At 34.1% G+C, this 24431-nt stretch overlaps 1 protein-coding gene across 8 annotated transcripts in view; it reads left to right on the top strand.

Moving 5' to 3' along the window:
* The window catches only part of LOC120774445 (protein retinal degeneration B), a 54718-nt gene extending 36794 nt beyond the window's left edge, over positions 1 to 17924 (top strand). For 2 of the 8 annotated variants that reach the window (XM_040104088.1, XM_040104087.1), the window contains exons 5-17: positions 1270 to 1692; positions 1766 to 2028; positions 3459 to 3488; positions 3629 to 3704; positions 3774 to 4064; positions 4134 to 4790; positions 4850 to 5017; positions 5081 to 5218; positions 5402 to 5550; positions 5758 to 6576; positions 6637 to 6809; positions 12599 to 13438; positions 17751 to 17924. In XM_040104088.1, the coding sequence (XP_039960022.1) occupies positions 1270 to 1692; positions 1766 to 2028; positions 3459 to 3488; positions 3629 to 3704; positions 3774 to 4064; positions 4134 to 4790; positions 4850 to 5017; positions 5081 to 5218; positions 5402 to 5550; positions 5758 to 6576; positions 6637 to 6809; positions 12599 to 12671 (3260 nt within the window). In that variant the 3' untranslated portion in view covers positions 12672 to 13438; positions 17751 to 17924. Of the gene's footprint in view, positions 1 to 1269; positions 1693 to 1765; positions 2029 to 3458; positions 3489 to 3628; positions 3705 to 3773; positions 4065 to 4133; positions 4791 to 4849; positions 5018 to 5080; positions 5219 to 5401; positions 5551 to 5757; positions 6577 to 6636; positions 6810 to 9314; positions 9599 to 10089; positions 10258 to 12598; positions 13439 to 17750 lie in introns of those variants that run through there. The other 6 variants (XM_040104093.1, XM_040104089.1, XM_040104092.1 and 3 more) reach the window with 6 other exon arrangements.
* The last annotated feature ends 6507 nt before the right edge of the window (positions 17925 to 24431 follow it).

Raw genomic sequence — 24431 nt, 5'->3', positions numbered from 1 at the left:
AATATCGATTTGCGAGTCATTATCCATATAGTTCAGACTTGGCACCGAATGTCTTTTACGTTTTTAAAACAAGACACTAAGAGATCAACGTGTTTCGACACCAAGAGGTGTTTGATGCGTTCAGAACGCATGTTTTGGAGATACCTTATGGTAATGATGAATGTATAGATCTTAATGGAGAATATTTTGAAAAACAATAAAGCGATTTTCGATGATTTCAATTTAGTTTAGTTGAAGGCAATTTACGTAAGACGAAAGCAGCTTTGTAGTAGTAGCGCTTAATGAAAGAATAGATTATTTCTTAATAAATGTAAATGATCTTTTAGTAAGAATAGTTTTGAAAATTTGGAGAAGTCTATAATGGTCCTATATATCAAAAAATTTGATACCTATAGACGATTCTAAACATATTTTTCATGATATATAGATTCCAACCCAATGAACTATAATATTCGGAATGAGTTAGAATTATGATTAACACCTGTCAGTTGAAGAAATAAGTCAAATAACTTAAGTGCAGTTTAAGATTCCTGAGTACCGCCGAAGTACTTGGAATTGATAATGTTTGTATTCAAGGTTAACTAGGGAGCGATTCAAACCTGGTGGCAGAACAAAGATACCGAATCTTAAAAAAATAAATTTTATGGTATTTATAGAGCCTTTTCGTAAATTCTTTGACTCAAGTTATTCAATACCAAGAGAAATGTTCGGAACATTATTCTCATCAATAAAACATCGACTTTAATTCTGAATGAAACGTATTATGATTATGTTTTATTGCTTCATATGACTCGAAAGTCTCCTAATTTAGACAAAGTACATCTGGATAATACCGAATATTTTGTAATACTTTATATCGAATTAAGAAAAATGGTTAGAAAAAATATAAAAAGGCATTTTTTTTATTCGGATATATTCTAAGAGAATTGGATATAATAAGATCAAAATCAAAGCAATGGATGGATCTTCGGAGCTCAGTAACCAATCAGCAAAATAATAGACTTTTTTCTCATGATATCATTGAGTTCAGCTACTAATAACACTAACCATATTCTGTACCTCCCAAACCTTTTTGGTAAAAGCTCGATTACTTCCATAAGATGTTATTAATAATCATCAATAGTTATATTGCGCTACACAAATCTTTCTTTGAGATAGCTCCACTATATAACCTCTACCACAGTACTGACACAACTGACCACAAACAATTTAACTTGCTTTCAGATCTCTACATATGTACTATATATATTCTTCTTTCTACCTCCACAGACGTAATCGATATAGTGAAGGATCAACTATATGGCGGTGATTATGTAAAGGAGGAGGATCCTAAGCTCTTTGTATCTGATAAGACAGGACGTGGTCCGTTGAGCGAGGAATGGCTAGAGGAGTATTGGCGCGAAGTCAAGGGCAAAAAGCAACCCACCGCACGCAATATGTCGCTTATGTGCGCCTACAAAATTTGCCGCGTGGAATTTCGTTATTGGGGTATGCAAACCAAGTTAGAGAAATTCATACACGATGTGGCATTGCGAAAAACAATGCTGCGTGCACATCGCCAAGCGTGGGCCTGGCAAGATGAATGGTACGGCCTGACAATTGAGGATATACGTGAGATCGAGCGCCAAACACAATTGGCGCTGGCGAAGAAAATGGGTGGTGGCGAAGATAGCGAAAGTGATGTGGAAGATGGTAAGCGCGTGAAGAAGTTGAATAAGTTTTTAATATAAGTAAGAGTACTAAACTTTGTCTCGTTTACTTTTAGCTGACAGCGTGGCGGACTTGCATGGCCGACCGATTACTGGCAGTACGGGCAGTGAGCGTCGAAAGTCTAGTGGCGCGCCACCACCAATTGTTACCCAAGAGCCGCCAAGCGCTGAAGGGACCTCGGATGAGGATGAAGAGGAGGCGGCTCAGGAAGTCAGCGCGCGCTCACGCTCGCAGAGTATACAAATGACAAAATCGAAATTCGGTTCGAAGGGCGCGCTACACTCACCGGTTGGTTCTGCACATAGCTTTGATTTGCAGGTGTGTTGTCTTTCTTTCAGGAAATTTCCGTTTCTTCCTGTGCTTTCTGTGCTCTTCAATATTTGCAATGCGTATGTCTAAATGTCTAAATGTGCTTTATGTCATCAAGTTTTTATATCGTGCTTTCAACTGTGCGCATGGTGATTTGAAAATCTTGAAAGTTGCGGAAAATTTTCCAAAAATTAAAAATTCTTCGAGGTTGCAAGATAGATATTTTTTTCTTTTTGTAGATTAACGAAATATTTAGTCGTGTTAATAAATAGTCTCCAAAATCTATACTATAGCCCCATAAAACTTCGCAGTTGGTACAGTCGAGCCCAGAAAGTTCATATTTTTAGTTAAATAGTTAATCGTTTTTTCTAAGGGCTTATGAGAATGTCTGTTCACTGTTCACCCTCTAAAGACCTCCTATAGTACAACTACCATAGAAATTCAATGGATTTGGATACTCTCCATTGTCCGTTGCCATAAACACGATGCACTAGGTAGCCAGTATCTTTTAACTCCCTGCAATCACCTGCTTTTAGCGGAACAGCCTCATAGGAACATCAAAAGGTCCTTCCTCAACTGCGTTGACGATATGAAAAATACACAGACCAAACTTTCATTTCATTCACAGTGGAGCCATTAACGGCTTCAACAACTCTCTCTCAGTGAACGGCGCACTTGGAGTTAAACCACCACCCATTGCAGACGAAATCCTCGAGTTGCCACGAGAATCGGGAGTCACACTTGCTCAGCTTCGTTCTGGATATTGTAGCCGGTTAAGCTCCTACTTATCCAGAATCAACCCGGACATATCAAACATATGTCCAACGTACAATGAGTCCCCGCTTGACTCTAACTATCTCATTGTATGCCCTGCTAACCCTACACATCTGACACTCCTCTCTATATGATCCGTCGAAACAGCAAGTTTTCTGGGCCTACCGTTGTATGACCTCAATGACAACTTTTCTAATCCTTCCTATCCTAACGAAGATAAGGTAACCGTTACATTAATAACAACACTTATAGTAGCTTAAATGAGATATCTGTTAGTTTGATACACAGCGATCAATACTCGTATATATAGTACAATAAGTTCAAAATAATAGTTACAGTAAATCAAGCAAGACATAATTCTCCAGGAAAGTCTTCGCTTTCTCTCTTCTTTAGTAATGAACAAAGTTTTTGGCTCTCCCAACTCCTAGAACGCTTTGATATATTAAGCTAACTGGACCGATTCTATGAATACAGAGACAATGATAATGGAATAACTCAAATATCTAGAACACTCGATTTTATTGCGCCGACCAAGCCATTTTCAAGATCTTCAAACACCAAATCGCGCTTGCTTTAATTTTGAAATTTTTTCTTACTATTTACTTTACAGTTATTTATTTAAATTGTTTTATTTAATATTTTACAAAAATCAAATCTTCTTAAAGCCGCATGCTAAGAATGTTCTACACAAAAACGTAAGTTTCGTATGACAATTTATTTGATTAGGGTGTTCACTAAAAGTTTATTTTGAAATTGCTAGTTCCAAATAAAACTAAGTCATGATTTGAAAAAAACTGTAAATGTATATTTATTCATCAATAAACACCACTTACAGGTTGCAAATTGGCGTATGGAACGACTGGAAGTGGACACCAAGTCCAATTCTGATGAAGAGTTCTTTGATTGTGTTGGTATGTATTACGAAAAGCTCCACAAACTCGTTCCCAATCTAAGTGCTGCTTCCGTTTTCCTTTTTTCAGATACCAACGAGACCAACTCGCTCGCCAAGTGGAGCTCACTTGAATTGCTCGGTGAGGGTGACGACAGCCCGCCGCCAAGTAGTGGCATTGTATATAAAGACAGTCAAGAAGACAGTATTTTCAATCAAGACTTCCTAATGCGCGTCGCCTCGGAGCGTGGCAATAAGCGACAGCTGCGCTCCTCGGCTAGCATAGATCGTAGTCATGACGCATCGCCGCCAGGTTCGCCAGGCACACCTTCCTGTTCCACCACCATACTAATACTTGTAGTGCACGCGGGCAGCGTTTTGGGTGAGTAAATTTATTTTTGCAAATGATCACACTTTTAAATTAATTTGTTGTTGTCCTTAATGGTTTTAGACGCCACCAGCGAGCTGACCGGCAAGAAGTCAGACATTACCACATTTCGTGGCGCATTCGAGGGCGTTATGCGTCAACATTATCCTAGTCTGCTGAGTCATGTTACCATCAAAATGGTACCATGCCCTTCCATCTGCACCGATGCATTGGGCATACTTTCTAGTCTTAGTCCATACTCGTTCGATGCCTCACCGTCGGCTGTTGATATACCAAATATAGCTGATGTACCGATTGGCGCCATACCATTGCTTTCTGTGGCCTCGCCAGAATTCCAAGATACCGTTAATAAGACAGTGACTGCAGCCAATATAGTCTATCATGAATTCATCAAGTCTGAGGAGGGTCACGGTTTCGCCGGTCAAGTGGTAATGCTGGGTGATTCGATGGGTTCGCTGTTGGCGTATGAGGCGCTTTGCCGCAGCAATGGTTCGGATGGTGGTGGTAGCCGCTCATCGCGTACCGATGACGATGAACGTTTCAACGATTCCGATTTGGATGCCAAGCGGCTGCTGGTTGCACCTTCACCGCGACGTCGTCGCTCCTCTTCGAGCGATTCGCGTGGCAACAAATTGGATTTCGAAGTTGGTGATTTCTTTATGTTCGGTTCACCGCTCTCCATTGTATTGGCCGCGCGTAAGCTGCATGATGCCAAGGCAGGTATGTGACGTAAAGTCTTACAAAATTAAACTCTCTTGTGAGCGTCCTATTTTCCACAGCACTGGCACGGCCGAACTGTAATCAAGTGTACAATCTATTCCATCCTACCGATCCGATTGCTTCCCGTTTGGAACCATTGCTCAGCGCTAGGTTTTCCATGTTGGCGCCAGTGAATGTGCCGCGTTATGCCAAGTATCCCCTGGGAAATGGGCAGCCGTACCATTTATGTGAGTTTCAAATAAATTATAAGTCATTTCAAGTTTAACTTTTCGAACTTTTCTTACAATCAGTGGAGGTCATCCAATCCCATCCACAACATTTCAGTGAAGCCAATAATATTTTGGGCAATAGACGTCTGTCGGATGCCTCAATGCAAAGTACTATTTCTGGTCTCATTGAAAATGTATCGCTAAGTACAATCCACTCACGTAAGTTGCTTGCGTAAACCAGTAAAGAAACCTCGTAAACATCTTTAAAAACTTGTTTTTGTAATATTAGTATAATTCCTTATCTTATTTATTGCTCTACTGAAAGGCTTATTTGGTATCTTCACATCAAAAATGTGTCATAATTGTTTCGCATTCAGCCATAATTATCAATTTTATTTGCAGTTCAAATGAAATGGTGGGGAACAAAACGTTTAGACTACGCCTTGTATTGCCCAGAAGGTTTGAGTAATTTCCCCGCTCATGCCTTGCCACATCTATTTCACGCGAGTTATTGGGAGAGCGCAGATGTAATTGCGTTCGTTTTACGTCAGGTGAGTTTGAATTTTTTTCTCACAATTTTACAAGTAATCATCGTTGAGCGAAAGATAAATTGCTTCATCTAACTCCGAGCACCTCTACCTTTTGTTGAGCAAGAAATGTTGTAATGATCGTTGACCTAGTCTAAGTCAATGATACCGATCTAGTCTCTCTATGACGACGATATCCGTCATATCATAATCCACTATTATCCTTTCCAGATTGGTAAATTTGATGGCATTCCATTTGTCGGCTCTGCAGACGACAAAGACACAGTCACCTTCCATCCCAGTCAGCCACGAGAGAAATGGATGAAGAAACGCACTTCGGTCAAACTGAAAAATGTAGCGGCCAATCATCGTGCTAACGATGTTATTGTATTGGAGGGACGCGAACAACGTCTCAATGCACGTTTCATGTATGGACCGCTGGATATGATCACACTGCATGGCGAAAAAGTCGATATTCATTTAATGAAAGATCCACCAGCCGGCGAATGGACATTCCTTGCCACCGAGTTGACCGATAAGAATGGTCGCATCTCATATACCATACCCGAACAAGTATCGCTAGGCTATGGCATATATCCGGTGAAAATGATCGTACGTGGCGATCATACATCGGTGGACTGTTATGTCGCCATAGTGCCACCAATGACCGAATGTGTGGTCTTTAGTATTGATGGTTCCTTTACGGCGTCCATGTCGGTGACGGGGCGTGATCCGAAGGTACGCGCTGGCGCGGTTGATGTCTGTCGTCATTGGCAAGAGTTGGGCTATTTGTTGATCTACATTACGGGCCGCCCAGACATGCAACAACAACGTGTAGTATCCTGGTTGAGCCAGCATAATTTCCCGCATGGTCTGATCTCCTTCGCCGACGGTTTACTCACCGATCCGCTGGGTCACAAGACAACTTACTTGAATAATTTAGTGCAAAATCACGGAATCTCAATTGTGGCTGCGTACGGTAGCAGCAAAGACATAACAGTGTATGCGAATGTGGGCTTGCGTTCCGAGCAGATTTTCATTGTGGGCAAAGTATGTGTAAATTACGAGCATTTTGTGTGGAACATAATTTTATTTGTTGGGTATTTGCAGGTTAGCAAAAAATTGCAATCGAATGCCACGGTCTTGAGCGATGGTTACGCAGCTCATTTAGCCGGTCTGCAAGTGGTGGGCGGCTCGCGTCCCGCCAAAGGTAATGCACGCATGGTAATTCCACGCGGTTGCTTCAATTTGCCCGGACAGGCCTCAAATCCACGGCGTAGAAGGTATGTTTATGTGAATGTATATCGGTTTATGTTATGTGTCGTATTGTCATAGTGAATATTCGTATTGTGACACAAAATAGTTGTATATATGTACGTATATTCATAAAGATATCGGTAGATTAATTATTGTGAATCAGTTCAGCTTTCATTAATGGTGGGCATTCGCGTGGTCACAACGAACTTGCTTTTGATTTTTAAAAGTTGAAGTTCCGGTTATTGAAATATAATTTCTGTATATTTTATTGCAGATCCAGAGACTGTATATTTAAGGTATTTGAAGCTTTTCCAATACTAAGGTTACTCGACGCTATGTTGTCTAACGTTTTCTTTCGCTGGAATCTGTCAACTTTAAATAGTTACACAAAATTATTTTGAGAATGTTTTCTACCCTTGCAATAATTACAACCATAATTTTTTCAACTTAAATCAGCAATGCCTCAAATGGGAGACACCCGTCAGCAACTGGCGGATACAGTGAAATATCTCGGGTTCATCCTAAATAGGAAGTTTTCATGCATCGGAATCGATTGCCTTATGCTGCTCTAGAGCAGCCATTGGTAAAAGGTGGGGTCTCTCACTGAAAGTGATCCTCTGGCTCTGCGTCACCATAGTCAAACCCATTATGTTCTATGGAGTTTTTATCTGGTGGAAAATTCTAGAAAAGACAACACTTGCAAAGAAACTTGAGAGCGTTCAACGGGCGGCGCTCATCAGCATGTGTGGTGCATTAAGGTCCACCCCAACAATAGCACTTAACGCCATATTGCGCATAGTACCCTTAGATATTGTGGGAAGGTATATGGCTGCGAAAGTTGCTATCTGGCTCAGAGAATCTAGGTGCCTAATAGGAAACGTATCTGAACACTATGAAATCCTCACACACCTTGAGTTCTTACCGGCTCACTGGGATGATTTGGTTGCCAAACCGAACTCTGGCGGCACCTTCTCTGCCCATATATAGGCGAGGGAGTTGCGGGTGGGAAAAAGCCGTTGGAGGAGAGTGGCTTTTTTGTCGATGGTCCAAAGCTTGGAGGGAAAGCTGGTGGAGGGATTTACTGTCAGGACTTGACTATTGTAGTGTTTTTTAAGCCGCGGAGTGCCTCCTACAGAGAAGTGACCATCCACTGAGATACAGGGCGTCGATAATAGTCTTGAAGTTCAACATATTCTACCACGGACTGATAAAAAAATTTAATTTCATGTATTTTAATCCTTGTTATCGACTTCCAAATAGGCTACTGCACGACTAAAAGCATGCCATATACGGGTGGGTTTTTCGAACTCGGTTCATTTTTGGAGCGCCATTCGCTAGATTGTCCGATATTCTAAACCTTTGTCTCGTCAACAATAATGATGAGTTTGATCAATGTAGAGTCCTCAGCTTGTTGTCAAGTATTTCATTTGCGATCTTTACTTCACGTCCAGATCGAGAAGACACCAGAGAAACAATAGAGCATATCTTGTGCACTTGTACCGTATTGGCAAGACTACGCTGTAAGCATCTGCGGTCCCCACAGTATGATATACTGGAGGAGATATCGACAGTGAGGCCGCAGAGTCTGCCAAAATTCGGGACAAACGCAGGCATTCCAAACCATGCCTACCCCTCTTGGACTCGGAAAGCAATAAACTGGTCTATGCGTGGCTTATTGGCCTACCACATTAACCTAACCTAACCTAATCTTTACTTCACGTAATTTTTTGCGAAAGATTCGGGTCGTTTGGTATGAGCATTGACAATCTTCATACCAAAAACATTAACAGAAATGTATTGAATCGATCCATAAGAGATGTTAAGATTCTCTGCTATTACTCTGACGCCAATACCACAAGCACAAAACGGCTCACATGAGGCACGTTTTCGATGACTTAACGGTATTCACAGAGCGCTTTGTGCCACTCAAGTGCTTGTATTTCTGATAATGTGGAGCCCCCAAAACACATCGACGATTCCGAATTTCCTTATTTTAGTCGCGCAAAATGTTATATGGCTGGCAGATATTTCTTTGAAAATTGTTTTATTAAAAAATTTGGTTTTCAATTTTCTTTGTGTTGAAATTGAAATACTGGTATCCACAGTCAGCAGTCAATTTAAATGTTGCTCATACGCACCGTGGCGCCAACTTAACTTTTATTGAACGAATTAGAGCTTAAATTTTCTTGTGACCATGCCGAATTCTACACACAAATCACATCGCTAGTTGTACCGTTAATACGCGCACAGGTGTATGCATTGAAATATGTGGATGTATGTATATGTGTATTAGTAAATTTGCCTGCGAGTAAGTATGCAAAATGTATAATTTGTCTGTTGGTTGAATTGCGTTTTGTTTTCGTTTGAACTTTTTCATTCCTTCTGTGTTTTATTAATGAAAACAAACTGAATTAATGCCTAAGTTTTTAATTTATTTAGTTTGGTTGCATTTTGACAAAGCAAAACTGCAAATTAACACAAATTAATTTAATTTCTCTTTTTATTTTTAATGTTTACATTCGGTTGAACAGCATCCCTTATGAGCAAATCGCAGACGAATGAAACTAAAACATAAGAGTTTAAGCTACTAACCTGCATACATACATATATACATATGTGCATTGATGTCTGAATTTGCGCGCTGTGCTGATAATATCGTTGTAACCGTATTGTACATACACACACATATGCAAATTACTAACCCAGCGAGTTTGATGAATTTATTTGCTTTATTTTGAAAAATATTATAACTAAAAATATTTATTAATAAAAATGTGCAGTTATTGTATGGAATAATATAAACCTTTAGTATCAATAATACACCAAAACATATCTAGATTTACTGTTATATATGTAGTAATTAATTACATGTATGTATATATATTTATGATGTATTTACTAATGATTAACCCATGCAAATGAAAACTATTATCGAATTTGAATTTATGAAATGTTTCTTTTTTATATTGTTTCTCTTTGGATTTCATTTCTGATCATTGACTTTCGTTTGCCTGATACAAAATGTGTTTGAAATGGACACTGCAAACGCTTTCACCACCAAAAATCCATAAACAAACAAAATTGATAATAAAAACCGAATACAAATAACCACCGCCAACATAATTATCACCAAAACTATTATGAAATTCACTTGATTTAAAATTGTTTATATTGAAACTTTTTTTCTTTTGAAAATTCACAATTTCTCACTTTGCTTTTATTTGCTTCCACCCACAATCACCTCTTAAACCACACCATATCCATCCTAACCTCAAACTATTCGTGTGCTGTTTCTTGTGTATTTAGGCTGCATGAGCAAGCGGATGCTTTAATGTAAACTGCGTATGACACACTTCAATCACGCATTCACCAACAAACAATAGTTTGCGAAATGGAATTTCCAAAGTACTAACAAAACAAATTAACAAAAAACCAAACAAAGCAACAGCAAATTAATCAAAACACAATAAAATGGTAATTGTTGGCTTTTTTGTGCTTGAAAAAAGTTTTTAGTTCGATAGCAGGCATTAAAAGAAAAATTAAACAAAATTAAAAAATTATCAAACTAATTAACAAAAATTATAGAAAAATTAATAATTAAAAAAAAATAGTATGAAAGCATGTATTCAAAAAATAAAAATAATATAATAATTGAATTAATAAATCATATAAAAGAAAATTACACTAATTAAATTTAAATATATTTTTTTTTAATTTAGAGCTTTTAGTTTGAAGGCATGTATTCAAGAAATACATAAAACAAATTAAAATAAAAAAGTACACATAAAATAATTAAGCTAATTAACAAAAATTATTTAAGAAATTAAAGTTTTTAGATTTAAAGCACGAATTCAAGAAATAAAACAAACTTTTAACAATTAAATTTAAAATCATATAAAGAAAAATTAAGCTAATTAAAAATATTAAAAAAAAATTTAGAGGTTTTATTTTGAAAGCATGTATTCAAGAAATATTTTTAACAATTAAATTTAGCAATTCAATTTAAAATTATATAATGGAAAATTAAGCTAATTAAAAATATTTAAAAAAAATTTAGAGGTTTTAGTTTGAAAGCATGTATTCAAGAAATATATGAAATAGAAAAAAATTATGCATAAAAAAATTAAACTAATTATTATAAATTAAAAAATAATAATTATTAAAAAAACACTATAGTGTTTATTTGAAATCACGAATTTAAGAAATAAAACAATATTATAATAATTAAATTTAAAATCAAATAAAAGAAAATTAAACTATTATTTAATAATTATTTAAAGAATTTAGAGGTTTTGGTTCAATAACATAGGTATATTCAAAAACTATAACACAAAAAAAAACACTAATTAACAAAAATTAAAAAGAAACAAACTATTATTAATTAAAAAAATTAAAAGTTTTAGTTTGAAAGCACGAACTCAAGAAATAAAAAAAAATAAAAAAAATTAAATTAATTATTATAAATTAAAAAATAATAATTATTATTTAAAAAAAAACACTATAGTGTTTATTTGAAATCACGAATTTAAGAAATAAAACAATATTATAATAATTGAATTTAAAATCAAATAAAAGAAAATTAAACTAATTTAAATTATTTAAAGAATTTAGAGGTTAATAATTAACAAAAATTAGAAAGAAAAAAATTATAATTAATTAAAAAAATTAAAAGTTTTATTAAAAAAAATAAAAGTTTTAGTTTGGAAGCACGAACTCAAGAAATAAAAAACAATTAAAAATATTAATTTTAAAAATTAAACTGATTAACAGAAATTAAACAAAAATTAATAATTATTTAAAATATAGTACTAAAGCATATATTGAAAAAATATACCAACATTAAAAAGATTATACATGAAAAAATGAACAAATTATCAAAAATTAAAAAAAAAATAATAGTTAATTAAAAAAGTTAAAGTTTTTAATTTGAAAGCACGAACTCAAGGAATAAAATAATAAAAATATTAAAGAAATAATTTTAAAAATTAAATTAATTAACGAAAAGCAAACAAGAAAAAATTTGAGTTCAATTTAGTACATACATAGGTATGTACATAAAACAAAAGTAAAAAATTTTAAATTTAAAAAATTCCAAGTTTAATAATTACTTAGAAAGATGAACAGCTTGCATGTATTTAACAAATACATAAAAAACCATTAAAAAAAATTGAATTATTTAAAAAACTAAAAATGGATAATTTTTTAAAAAGTCAAAAATTTAACACAAAAATAAAAAAAAAAATTCATAAAAATTAATAAAATTATAAATAGAATATAAATGCCAATATAATTTAAAATAAAACTAAATTTAAAAAACACTGCATAGTCTAAACTATTAACTAAAATATAAAATTACATTTGCAATAATGAAAATTAAAAACTTAAACACTTACATTATTATAATAAAAATCAATTACAAGTTGGCAGACTAATTTCAAAAATTAAACAAAATGTTAATATAAAAAATCATTCACAAATTATCAGTTTTAAATTAGCAAAATTGTTGTTGTGCAAGAAAAAATATTTTTTTCCAAACCGAAACTTTACTACCTTAAGTTTAATTGGCAAAATCTAGATTTATATATATTTTATCTATAGCTCTATAATCCACCACTAAATGCCATTTAAGCTTTTATATTCAATGGATTCTTGTTTTTTTTTAAATTTATCTTTTGTGCTATCTTCCTATTCATCACTCTGCATATGCATAACCAATTTGTAACTACCCCATCGCCTGCATAAATCATCAAAATCAATGCAACACTGTGTTTTTACCAACTATAATAACAATAATAACAAATTACAACAACAATAGCAACGAAACCGGACTATCGTCACCCATACGCAGTGGCTACCTTAAGCGGAAAACCTATTTGAATCTACACTAAAAGAAAGCATGAAAGCAAAAAAACGAAAAAAGAATAAAGCGAGCTTCAAAAGACTTCCAATATTGCGCATGTACAAGGCGAAATTGTATACTAAAATAACTGAAATTGCATAGAATAACGTCCAACATTCCTGGCTGCCAAGTGAAAGCAAAAGAAAACAATAACGACAAGAGAAGAAATGAAATGTTAGAAAACTCGCGCGCTCGCGCTTTCCTACAAGGACGCCTCTATATTTCCGCCCGCACTCATGTCATACGTCTAACCAGAAACGCTTTAGCGGCATTTAGCTTAGACATAATGAAACTAGTACGAGTATTTCCTCCCCTCCACAAACGCGAAGAGCATAGAGCTTAGGCTTAGTCAACGCTCCAGTTTAGTGCTCATTTAGTACTCACCACTATACATGCCTACAATTATCTATGGAGAGCAAAAGGATGTAAAAGAATCATCAGCAAAAATAAAATAAAGCTTAACTATCTACTATTCATACCTATACAACTACAACATACATATATACAAATATATATACTAATATATGTACCAAAAATATAGTATATATATGAAAAGAAAGGCATCACTTAGTGTGCAGAAGTTTAGAGTTAAATTGTGATGAAGCGTAAGGGAATACAGCACTGTACACTAACCCACCCACTCATTTGCGATTAGTTAGTAGAGCATTGCTACTAGAACTAAAAGCGTAACGAATGCAAATAATGCAAAGAAATGTTTAGAAAATATTTAGGAAATCACGCCTAATGTGTCACGAGGTAAGTAGACTATATTTTTAGTTATTATTTTATGAACAAAAACTTTTTATATTTACCTTATAATTTTAAACTCGGATCGCTATCTTATTTTCAAAACGTAAGTAAAGTGTGAAAAGTCGATGAAGACGATTATTAGAAGGGTTAGCTTAGATAGTCATCATAACACCGTGAATGTCAATATATACGATAAAAACATCGAAAAACCCGTGTTTCTGTTCAAGTCTTCACCTGACATACAAGTATCAGGCGACTTTCATGGCATTGAAACACTCTTTCTGGAAGTGTTTTATGTGTTTATATAATATAAACTTAAAAATATATTAAATCTACTTATATTAAAGAATATTATCCAAAATTTTTAAATTGACACGGAAATTAGTTTCGAAGTTACGAGTATATTTATAAGATTTCTTTTAACTTGGTATAATCGGATCGGCTGTTTTCACAGGCGGTAAGAAAAAAGATTTTCGAAACGGCTTGAGTTACTTGAAATTTTCACGCAACTTTCTTAGTTGTATTTTACAATGATCATGGGAATAAAATTTTCATTATATCGATTTTTTTGGAAGCCGGCATTATTACCTGTATTTATCAATAATAATATTTTTTTATGGATATGTGATAATTTAGATAGAAAAAGTGGTTAGCTGGGTTTAATCTCGATTTCAAATTTTCTTACACTTTTTTCCATTTTCCAAAATATTGATGGATTTTCGAGTTCAGTTGTAGGATTTTCGAGTTCAGTTGAAAACTTAAGAACTGGAACCCAAACTGGATGAACTTAACTAGACATTCGACAGATTAATTAATATTCTAAGAGTTTTGGAAAAAAATATAGTGTGTAGGGGTTCTATTGCAATATGCAAGGTTCCTACGAACTGCTGCATATACATCGGCAGCTAACGCCCTATTTTTAGACGGTTGATTATTAAAACCAAAATTATAACAATATGAAATTAGTCCATAGTCCATTATAGCACTGTATTTCTCGGGTCTATTCAGCTATATGTTTAAACAACATTTTGAATGAATATGGTGTATTTATATCAGCACTTACCTTAAGAATAATCTGAAAAAGAAAAAAAGTTTAGAATTAATAATTTTGAAAATTAAATATTTTGTTTTAATATTTTCGAATATTTAATAATTTAGAATCTTTATAAATAGGTAGGTAGGTAGGTAGGAGTGCAGCCTTATCGTGCTCAATTAGCACTTGATGTGCCATTTTGATACACTATTCGTAGAACCACCTGTATCTGCTATTACGTTTCACCTTCTCTCTCAAACCATTTTGAGGTTTCGATGAAACTACTTATGTCCGATATGCTTTTGGTGGAAATCCATTCAAGATTTGGTGCTTGGTGGATTCCGAGTGTTTTGTGTCGGTCTGGGCATTCGCAGAGAAAGTGGAAGATTGTTTCCTTGTTCCCTGCTACTTCGCAGCCACGGCAGATATAGTTGTAGGGCAATCCCATTTTGGACGCATGTTCCCCAAATGGCCAGTGCCCTGTTGTGGTAGCTGTTATTCTGTAAATACTTTTTCTTGACCTATTTAATAAATCATTTGTTCTTTTCCTGTCATATGTTGGCCATAATTGTTTAGTTATGACGCATTTTGTAATGTTTTTCCACCTGTTATTTGCAATTTGCTGAAATTGTCTATTGATCTCTCCTTTTATCGATCCTAGCGGGCTTGGTATTAGCTCCGCCTCGGATTCATTGATTCATAAAATTTTTAAAAACTTTTTTTTCTTCTATTATAATAAACGAAAAAGTGATAATAAACGAAATACATTCGTTATTCGGCAAAAGCTGTTAAAATACACAATAAAACCAGGTTCTTAGACATTCATTGTTATGTCCGCTTGAAAAAACTTTTTGTCATTTTTAAAGGAATAATCACTCCAGAAAGGAATAATCACTCCAGAAATTTCAAAAAATAAATGTTTTGCTTGCTTAAAAGCGAATTTAATATCCTAGAAATAAGAAACATTATAGATCTTCAAATGGCAAAGTTATCGAAACTTTTGTATTTCAATCCCGATAAAAAAGATTGTTTATTTTTAAAGAGAATTTCTGGCACAACTTCAAATATTACTCACAAACTAATGTTTTCTATTATTTTTCAAAAATTTATTTAAAATGTTAGCCTTACGATTTTCGAGAATGAAATGAGTAAGATTCTAAACGATCTTGTAGTAAAGGGTGATCCATTTCGAGGTGCCCTACTTAGAAAAAAAAAGAAAACAAATAAACTTCAAGTTCAATGGGGTCAAAAGTTGGTCGAGGCTGCGTCTTCAAAGGTCTATCCGTTGAGTGCAATTTTCGATGACTCGTTCGACAATTTCGACTGGTAATTTTCGTATGACACGCTGGATGCTTTGCTCCAAGGCCTGAATCGAAGCGGAATTATCAGCATAGACTTTAGACTTAACATATCCCCGCAAGAAAAAGTCAAATGGTGTGATATCACACGATCTTGATGGCTAATCTACCGGTCCAAAACATGAAATTATCTGCTCACCGAAGTGTTCTTTCAATAAATACGTTGAGTGAAGCGATGTGTGCGAAAACGTTGGATCATCTTGGATAGTTTGTCGCTTGAGAATGTTGAGCGGCTTCAGCTCTTGCGCAAGCTATTTTTTGACATGCGCAAAGTCGTTCCATACGTCCATCTGAGTTGCTGCGAACAGCGCCGATTCGACTCTCCACGGTATTCGTGTACACTGTCAACTACGACTGCTATATTTTCTTCACTGCATGCTGGATGTGGTCAAATATTATCCAATAATGAATGCTGGGCCTCAAGATGGGTGATGGTGTTGCGAATAGTATGCTCAGTAGGCCGATTATATTGACCATAAGTTTAGCGAACCACGCAAAAAACATTCTTTTCAGATGGTGAATTTCCATAACAACGTTAAACTATATGTAAATGTTTTTCAGGCGTAAGTTTTTCCATGATGAAACGCCAAACAATACTGAACAAACGTGGCATGACAGCTTGACACGACTGACGCGTGATCTGTCAAAAAAAGGTGATTGAAAAAACTACCTCTAATGAATCACCCGTTATATGATAAAAAAAACAGCTGTGGCTAATACAACTGGTTTTCCGAAGAATGAGAGTAAAGCAAAAGATACTTCAAGTTCCAAAAAAGAGCGAAGTTTTAGACAGCTCTAATTCTAAATTTTATTATATGTATATATATATAATGTATTTGTTTTTTGACAATGAAGTTCTCGTAAACGCTTAAGGGGGGAGCCTGCTTTAAACGCTTCAAAAACACGATTTTCTTGAGGATTTTTTAGGGAAGGAAAGAACTAATTGATTAAAGTGAAACATCAGTCGCAAATTTTTTGGAAACGAAAATTTTTATATCATGCCTTTGGGTAGCAATTGTCCGATGCATCTCGCATGTGCCCTTGCCGGACGGAGGGAAGGACGCAGGTTGCAATTTCTATCTGAAATAAAAATTTCAAAAACGTTCATATTTGTTAATAATCAAAGATAATACACTTTGCCCCAATTCCATACGACGTTTTTTGTTTTTTTTTTTCTATCCTGCCCGCCAATTAAGAAAAATCGTTAAACTGAAAAACCGAGAAATCGCGTGTCAAAGTTTTCACTTTCTGCCCAAAAGCGCTCATATGCCTGCTAGACGCTCAACCACTATTTCCCCTCTTCGATTTCGACAATATTTCGAATTTCCAGCTATAACTTTGGAGACATATGCTTAGATAATTTTTAAAGAGAGTTAAGCAAAAAGTAGAGTTTTTGAAGTTTCTAAAGTCAGTCCCGCCTTAAGTTGATCGAAAAAGTAGCAAACATTATTTTGCAGTATTTAATTTTCAAGTAGTTGGAAGTGAGATATGCACTTTTTTATCTGATTATAAGAAAAAATAGAAAACTGTAGAATTATTATAGAAAAATGTAGATTTTGGTACAGATGTTTACGAGTTTATCTTTCGGATATATGTCTATAACCTTAAGGAAGTACGAGGTTATGTTTTTTTGAGTTTGAGTTAATAAAAAACCAATGCAGGTCATGCAGGGTGTAAGGATTTTTTTGCAATACTATGAGAAGCCTTTTTTTATTTTTAATTTAAACAATTTTAAGTTATAGCTCTATATAAGCACTAATACCATCGTAAAAAGGTACTAGTGATTCCAAGACGTCGTTGTATTGCATTACTTCTATGAAAATATATTTCAGTTATTAAAAAAAGACATGTCTATTGCACTATCAGATTTATTTTATGCGATCTTATTCCTCAAACACAATATTATAACTGAGTTGTTTTATTTCAGAAAATGCATTGAAAGACTACTTTGTATTTGCATCTTATAGGTACCTGGCTAGAAAGACTGTTTCCTCCTGTTGTATGATGGTGTTTCAATCTACCTAAATAATAAATGTATGTATGTTAAATGGATTTAAGCAAACAACAAAATAAATAAAATTTTGAACAAATTATTCAAGCATAAAGAACAAAAAGAAGAAGAACAATGATAGCAACTAAATATGTATGTATAATGCTTCAGAAAGTATTTTTGAGAAATTAAAGTTATTAATTTTAATGAAAAATAAGAAAAAACAACAAATATGCATAAAAGAGAACATATTTACATAAACTCATACATATATGTAACTGAAATGTAGTATTAGTAAGAAAACACATACATACTCGTACATACTCACATACCTTCATGTAGTTTACATACATACACATAAACATATGACAAAGAACAAAGTTCAAATTGTATTTATTAGACTATATATAAATAAAGTCACTCAAATTAACTAAGTACATACTTAAATCTAAATTTAATTGGATATTTCTAAAGAAAACATAAAACAAAAACTAAGAACAAATACAAAAACATATAAATTTATATGCGAAAACTAAACTGTGAAACAAATTACGCTAAAAAATATCTAAAAAAATAAAAAAAAGCATAAACAATCCAAAAGCGATTTAAGCGCTAAATTTTATTATACACACATACTTACATACATACATATATAATTTGTTGCAAACTAAAAAACGAAATGAAATATGTAAACTAAACAATTTCATTATAAAAAAAGCTACAAAGAAATGCTTGAAATGTCTTTGAAAACTTCCATTTATCGAAAACGTACAGCTCATATGTATTTAATCAAAAACTAAAGAAAAAGTATATAAAAATAAATTAAAAATAAAACAGGCTGTTTTGCTAGATTTGTGAAATTGCCGCTCTTTAAAGCAAAGTACACAATTAAAATTCACAAAAAAGCAAAGAAAATATTTTTTTCAAAAACCAATACAAGCATACATAATTCAATTGAAATTTAGCGAAAAATTTCTTTATGACTTAAAAGCATGTTACTATTAGATCTCTCTTTCATCGTGATAGCGTTTGAAAAGCATTTTGCATTTACATATGTGTGTGTTTCAACAAGAATAAAATATTAGAAATATGGTGACAAATTTGTTGTACGTAGATTTTTAGCGGTAAGTGTTAGTCAAACGTACTAAAGAAATCCACTTCACACATTTTGAAAGCGAAAATTGCGAAAAGTTCTCGCGTTTCTTGTTTATTTTCATGCGCATAGCTCTTGAATCGTTACGATATTAGTTCTCAGGTGAATTTTTAAGCTGCCTAAATGTAGACTATGCCGAATTGAAATGAGCAGAAATATTTCACTCAACACAGCAACAAACACATGCCCATATATTTACAGTTTTTGATTTTAAGCACTTTATCTGAGCTTATTAAAGGTTTCTAATAAAAGAGCAAGTGGGTACATAATATGTGCGAAAAGAGTTTGTAATGGTTGCTAGTAATATCTACTATATATCAGTATAAATAGAAAGTGACACTTTTCGTTTAAAACACAGTTAGCGTTACGTTTTAGCCAATTGGTTTGGAAACTTTGCGTTTTTGTTTGTTTAGCATTTTTTTCTAGTTTTTGTTTTTAATTTTTTATTTCTGCGCGCGCAAATGTAGGCCACGTTTTATTAGCAACTTTTATTGGGTTGATTTAAACCATTCTACTTGTATATTCAAGTATTTGGTCGGTATTTTTAAACTGATATCAATAAACTAGTTAAATGATCAAAAAAAATATAGTTTTTATATAAAAATCTAAGCTTTGAATTACTTTGCATTTTAAAATTTTTCACGAAGATCAAAAATTTGTGTTGAAAATCGGGGTTAGGGCTCAAAACAGAACCATATAAGTAAATTAAAAGCATTACCTTAAAAAAATGTTTTTTGGTTTAATTTAAAATAATATATGCATAAATAATGTTTATTAGATTGATAAATGAGGAATGCACCGCGACCTTAGGTCTATTGTGTCTAATGTTTATTATCTTAATTAAATGTATTTTTCATATAAATTATGATATTAGCCTGGCATAAGTTTTATTTTTAATGAAAAATTATAAATCATTATAGCATTTATCGCATATTCTTTTCAAAGTGTTGAATGGGATCTTAAAGGAAACTGAACAAACCATAAAATCATAAACATTCCTTTGAAAACCTGAAACAACTCTTGATTTCAAGATTTTTTATTTTGAAAATGGTTTGGTGAGATAACATACTCAAAACAAAACAAGAAAAAAATTACTCCAGTATAAAAAAAATGTCTTGAAAAAATGTTCTCTTCCCGTTTTTGTTTAACTTCCACATCTCGTAACATCCACAATCACCAGAGGGAATTTTTATCACCTCGTACGCTGATGATTCCACGATAATGGAATCTATGGCATGTGCTCAAAAGTAAATGGCTATCTCTCCGACCTTCTCCCTTCATCTCCATCACAGCGACCATTTCCACAAACTGAACGAAGTAGTACAGACTTGACCATTGATTGCAGTCGATAGTATTAAGATTCGGACTGTTAACCTTAAAATTTTGGGAGTGACTTTCGACAGTCTGTGCTCCTTAATTTCTCATATGACCGCGATTATCGCCAAAGTACAGAGACGCAACAAAATCCTGAAGTCGCTAGCCGGCAGCACATGTGGAAAGGACAAAGAAACGTTGTTGGCAACTTACAAGGCAATGGGGCGGCCGGTCCTTAACTACCGGTCCGCACCAATATGGACGCCTGCATGCAGTGAAACACTAACGAGAAATTTCCAAACTTGTCAGAAAACTGCATTCCGAACTATGACAGAATGCCTCTTGAAGTCTTCCATAGAACACCTTAAATAATGAACTACTCTGCAAGCAGTTTCTGCTATGGGCTTTCGCAGAAATCGTCCTTCCAGTCAACTGCTTGGAGCGGAACCGCTCCCTAAGAGCATCAAGAAGTCAATCCTCAACAACGTACGACATCAAACAATACGCAGACCAGACTTCAGATACAATTAACTTCCTTCAAGCAATGACCGCCATTCACAGTGGAGCCATTAACACATTCACCGACTCTCTTTCAGTGAATGGCGTACTTGGTGTCAAACCACCACCCATTGCAGACGAAGAGCTCGAGTTGCCGCGAGAAATGAGACTGACCCTTGCGCAGCTTCGCTTTAGATACTGTTGGAGATTACACTCCTTCTTATCCTGAACAGACCCAGACATATTTATAATATATTTCCAGCGTGCAAAGACACTGGCCACCTCTTCGCATACCCTGCTAACCCTACTCATCTGACACCCTTCTCCCTTTGGTCCAAACCCGTCGAAACAGCACGTTTCCTGCGCCTACCGTTGGATGACGTCGTCGACAACAACTTATCCAATCCTTACCATCATAACGGTGATTAGATATCCGTTACAACAACAAAAACATCAACATCTAACTGGGAAAAGTAGAGGATGTATCAATTTTGAAAGTTAAAAATAGTTAATCTCAATTTTCAGCAAAAGTACGAGTTCCATGCAAAACAGTTAAACGAAAAACCTCAAAATTTGTGTAAAAATTTCAAATAATTTATTTTTGGGGTTTTCTAATGTTAAAAAAATAGGCATTAATATGGTAAGTTTTCTCAGAAACCGCAAAAAATATCCCACTAAACGACTCAGTATCATACATTGGTATGAAATAAAGCACAGATATGCTGGAACTCCAAGAAAAATCATCAAAATGAAAATTTAAATGGTGGAAATAAACAATTATATATGTATATTACATACATATTTCTTCCTGTTTCTTCCGCAATGAGCATAAGGTCTCAACATAATGCTTGGTTAAACTGTTCCCTCAACTCAATAAAGTTCACGTGAGGTAACCGGTAATTAATTTTAATGGAGGATAATTTCAAGATTTTTTGTTTTCAAATGTTGGCAGGCTAATGTAGTGAAAACAGATCATTTGTTGTCAAGAATTAGATTGTTTCAAAAGTACAAGCTAAATGTTAAAAATTCAACAAGCAGCTGAGAAACCAGATGCTTAAGTGACCAGATTGACTCAAATTTAGCAAACAAAAAAATTAAAATAGCCAAAGTGACCAGATGCAAACCACATTAAAAAATGCATAATATATGATTTTCATTAAACCAAAAAACAAAAAGTTTAATTAATAATTATTTGTATGTATGTATGTACATTGCTTATTTTGCAAAGCACATTTGACAGTTGTTGTTGTTAGCTAATTGAGGCTAGCGCAGCTTTCAGTTTCTAAAGACGCGCTAATAGCGATTCACATGAATTTGCAAAGGCATATAAAAACAAGAACAAAAACAAAAACAAATACACAAGTGACTATGAAATAGAGAGTTGTTAAGTTTAAGAAAAGCTGTTGAAGTATATTTACAAAAATTCTACAAAATTGAATATTTACAAGCATACAAAGTACATACTTACAAAAATAAATGATATTTGGAAGACAAAGTAGCAAAAAATAGATGTACATATATTTATTCACAAGCATAACCAGCAAACATACACACAAACATATATTTTCGTGGAAATATACTCAAAGCAAAGTGAGAAGCAAAAAAGCAACAACAAACTAGTAAAAATAGAAAGATTCAAAGCATATTTTGCAATAAGCCGAAGCATACAAAAACACTCACATACATATACACACATATAAGCAAACATATATACATACATACATATATAAACAAATCAATAAAAAGACGGCTGCAGAAAACCAAAAATACAAGTGCTAAACAAAAAACAAAAATAACAATAAATAATTAAATTAAGAAAATTAAATGAGATTCAAGCAAAAACCAAAAATTCATGCAATCTAGAATATTTGTATGAGCTGCATAGCTATCAAAATAGTACATAAAACGGTTAACTGTTACAGTTTCCAAACAAACACTGAGCTGTTAATTTACATATGTTAATTACATTTGTATGTACATAGCTGTATTCGAATTTGTGGCCATTGCTGCCCGAGCAACTTTCGGTTTGAAATCCCAAGAACAAAGCATACTGCGCCCCGCGTAAATTTGCTACTAGAATTACCATTATTATATACAAACAAACATACACACATAACTACATAGATGAAAAAAGCTGTACTTGTGTGTAAAATTTAAAAAAATGCTACTATGTTTATCTTTTTGTTAACTATTGTGTATTGTAAAATTTACATTGTAAACGGATATTTGTGGTGAAAAGAATACAATAAATCAAAATAAAAGGAAATGTGAAGAAACGTGGTGATCTCTTTGAATTCTTATGATTAAAGGATATTTTCATAGTGGCGGCTAATATCAATTATAGCTAATGGGAGAATGTCCCGGCCAGTTTAAGGCCTGCCAGGAATAGATGCATACCTCCCGAAAAGGAACCTCACTTCTGATAAATACCGGGATAGGATTTTTAATATGTCATGATTTCTATTTTTTTATTGCTTTCAATAATATTTATAATTTCATCATAGAAACGTTTACAAATTCTTCAATTTTGATATCAAAATAATCGTTTTCCAATTGCAACTTTTCTTGCGCTTTTAACATTTTATGTTCATATTAATCGTCCACCTGTGCTCGCTATTTGGCGAATTGTTGCAAATTTCGAGCGTAAATTTTATTTATGTAATGTTCAAGTGCTAATAAGGTAAAGAACAACTCGAAGTAATGAAAATATTGCTGCCGTTCAGGCAAGTGTTGCTGAAGACTGCAATTTGTCGATTCCAAGATGTTCTTTTTGGGAATGTCTCAAACCACAAGCTGGGGGATTTTGATAAAGGATTTGGGCTTACACCCGTACAAAATTACTCTCTCTAAAGAACGAAAGCTCTTGGATCATCGTAAATGTCGTGAATTTGCTGATTTTGTCTTCGAACAACGATTTTTGAAGAAACTGATCTTCTCGGATGAGGCTCACTTTCATCTGGATGGTGCGGTAAATAAACAAAACTGTCGATTCTGATACGAATAGAATTCACAGAGTACCCATGAATAGCCATTACATTTAGCTAAATTGAGAGTTTGGTGTGGTTTTTGGTCTGGTGGAGTCATCGGTCCGTACTTTTGTCGAAGTGAAGTTGTTGACACCGTTACTCTTAATGGAGAGCGGTATAGATCGATTATAACGAACTTTTTATGGCCGCAATTGGAAGCAATTGGTCTTGACAACATCTGGTTTCAACAAAAGGGGCCTACCTGTCATACAGCACGTTCAACAACAGAATTATTGCGAGAAAATTTTGGAGATTCGTTTATTTCAAGAAATTGCGACATTGAATGACCTCCAAGAAGTTGTGATTTACACCATTAGACTACTTTTTGAGGGGTTATTTGAAATCACTGGTATTTAGCAATAAACCAGACTCCCTTCAAGCTTGAGAAGTCAATATGCAACGTGATATACAATTTGATTTAGTGGAAAAAGTACTGAAAACTCATGGAGGCTATTTGGATCATGTTGTATTCAGAACTTAATTGTATCGACTGTACTTCACACTAACATTACTTTAAAAATAAATTATACCACTTCCACCTTAATATTTACTTCTACTTGAAAAACACTGCAGTGGTCTGGTAGTATGAAACAAGAGTTGATTGATTGGGCTCCCAACAGAAGATTA

Source organism: Bactrocera tryoni, chromosome 4 (assembly GCF_016617805.1).
Source record: "Bactrocera tryoni isolate S06 chromosome 4, CSIRO_BtryS06_freeze2, whole genome shotgun sequence".
NCBI lineage: Eukaryota > Metazoa > Arthropoda > Insecta > Diptera > Tephritidae > Bactrocera > Bactrocera tryoni.
The sequence above is the reverse complement of the archived record's forward strand: the minus strand, read 5'-3'. Positions and strand labels throughout refer to the sequence as shown.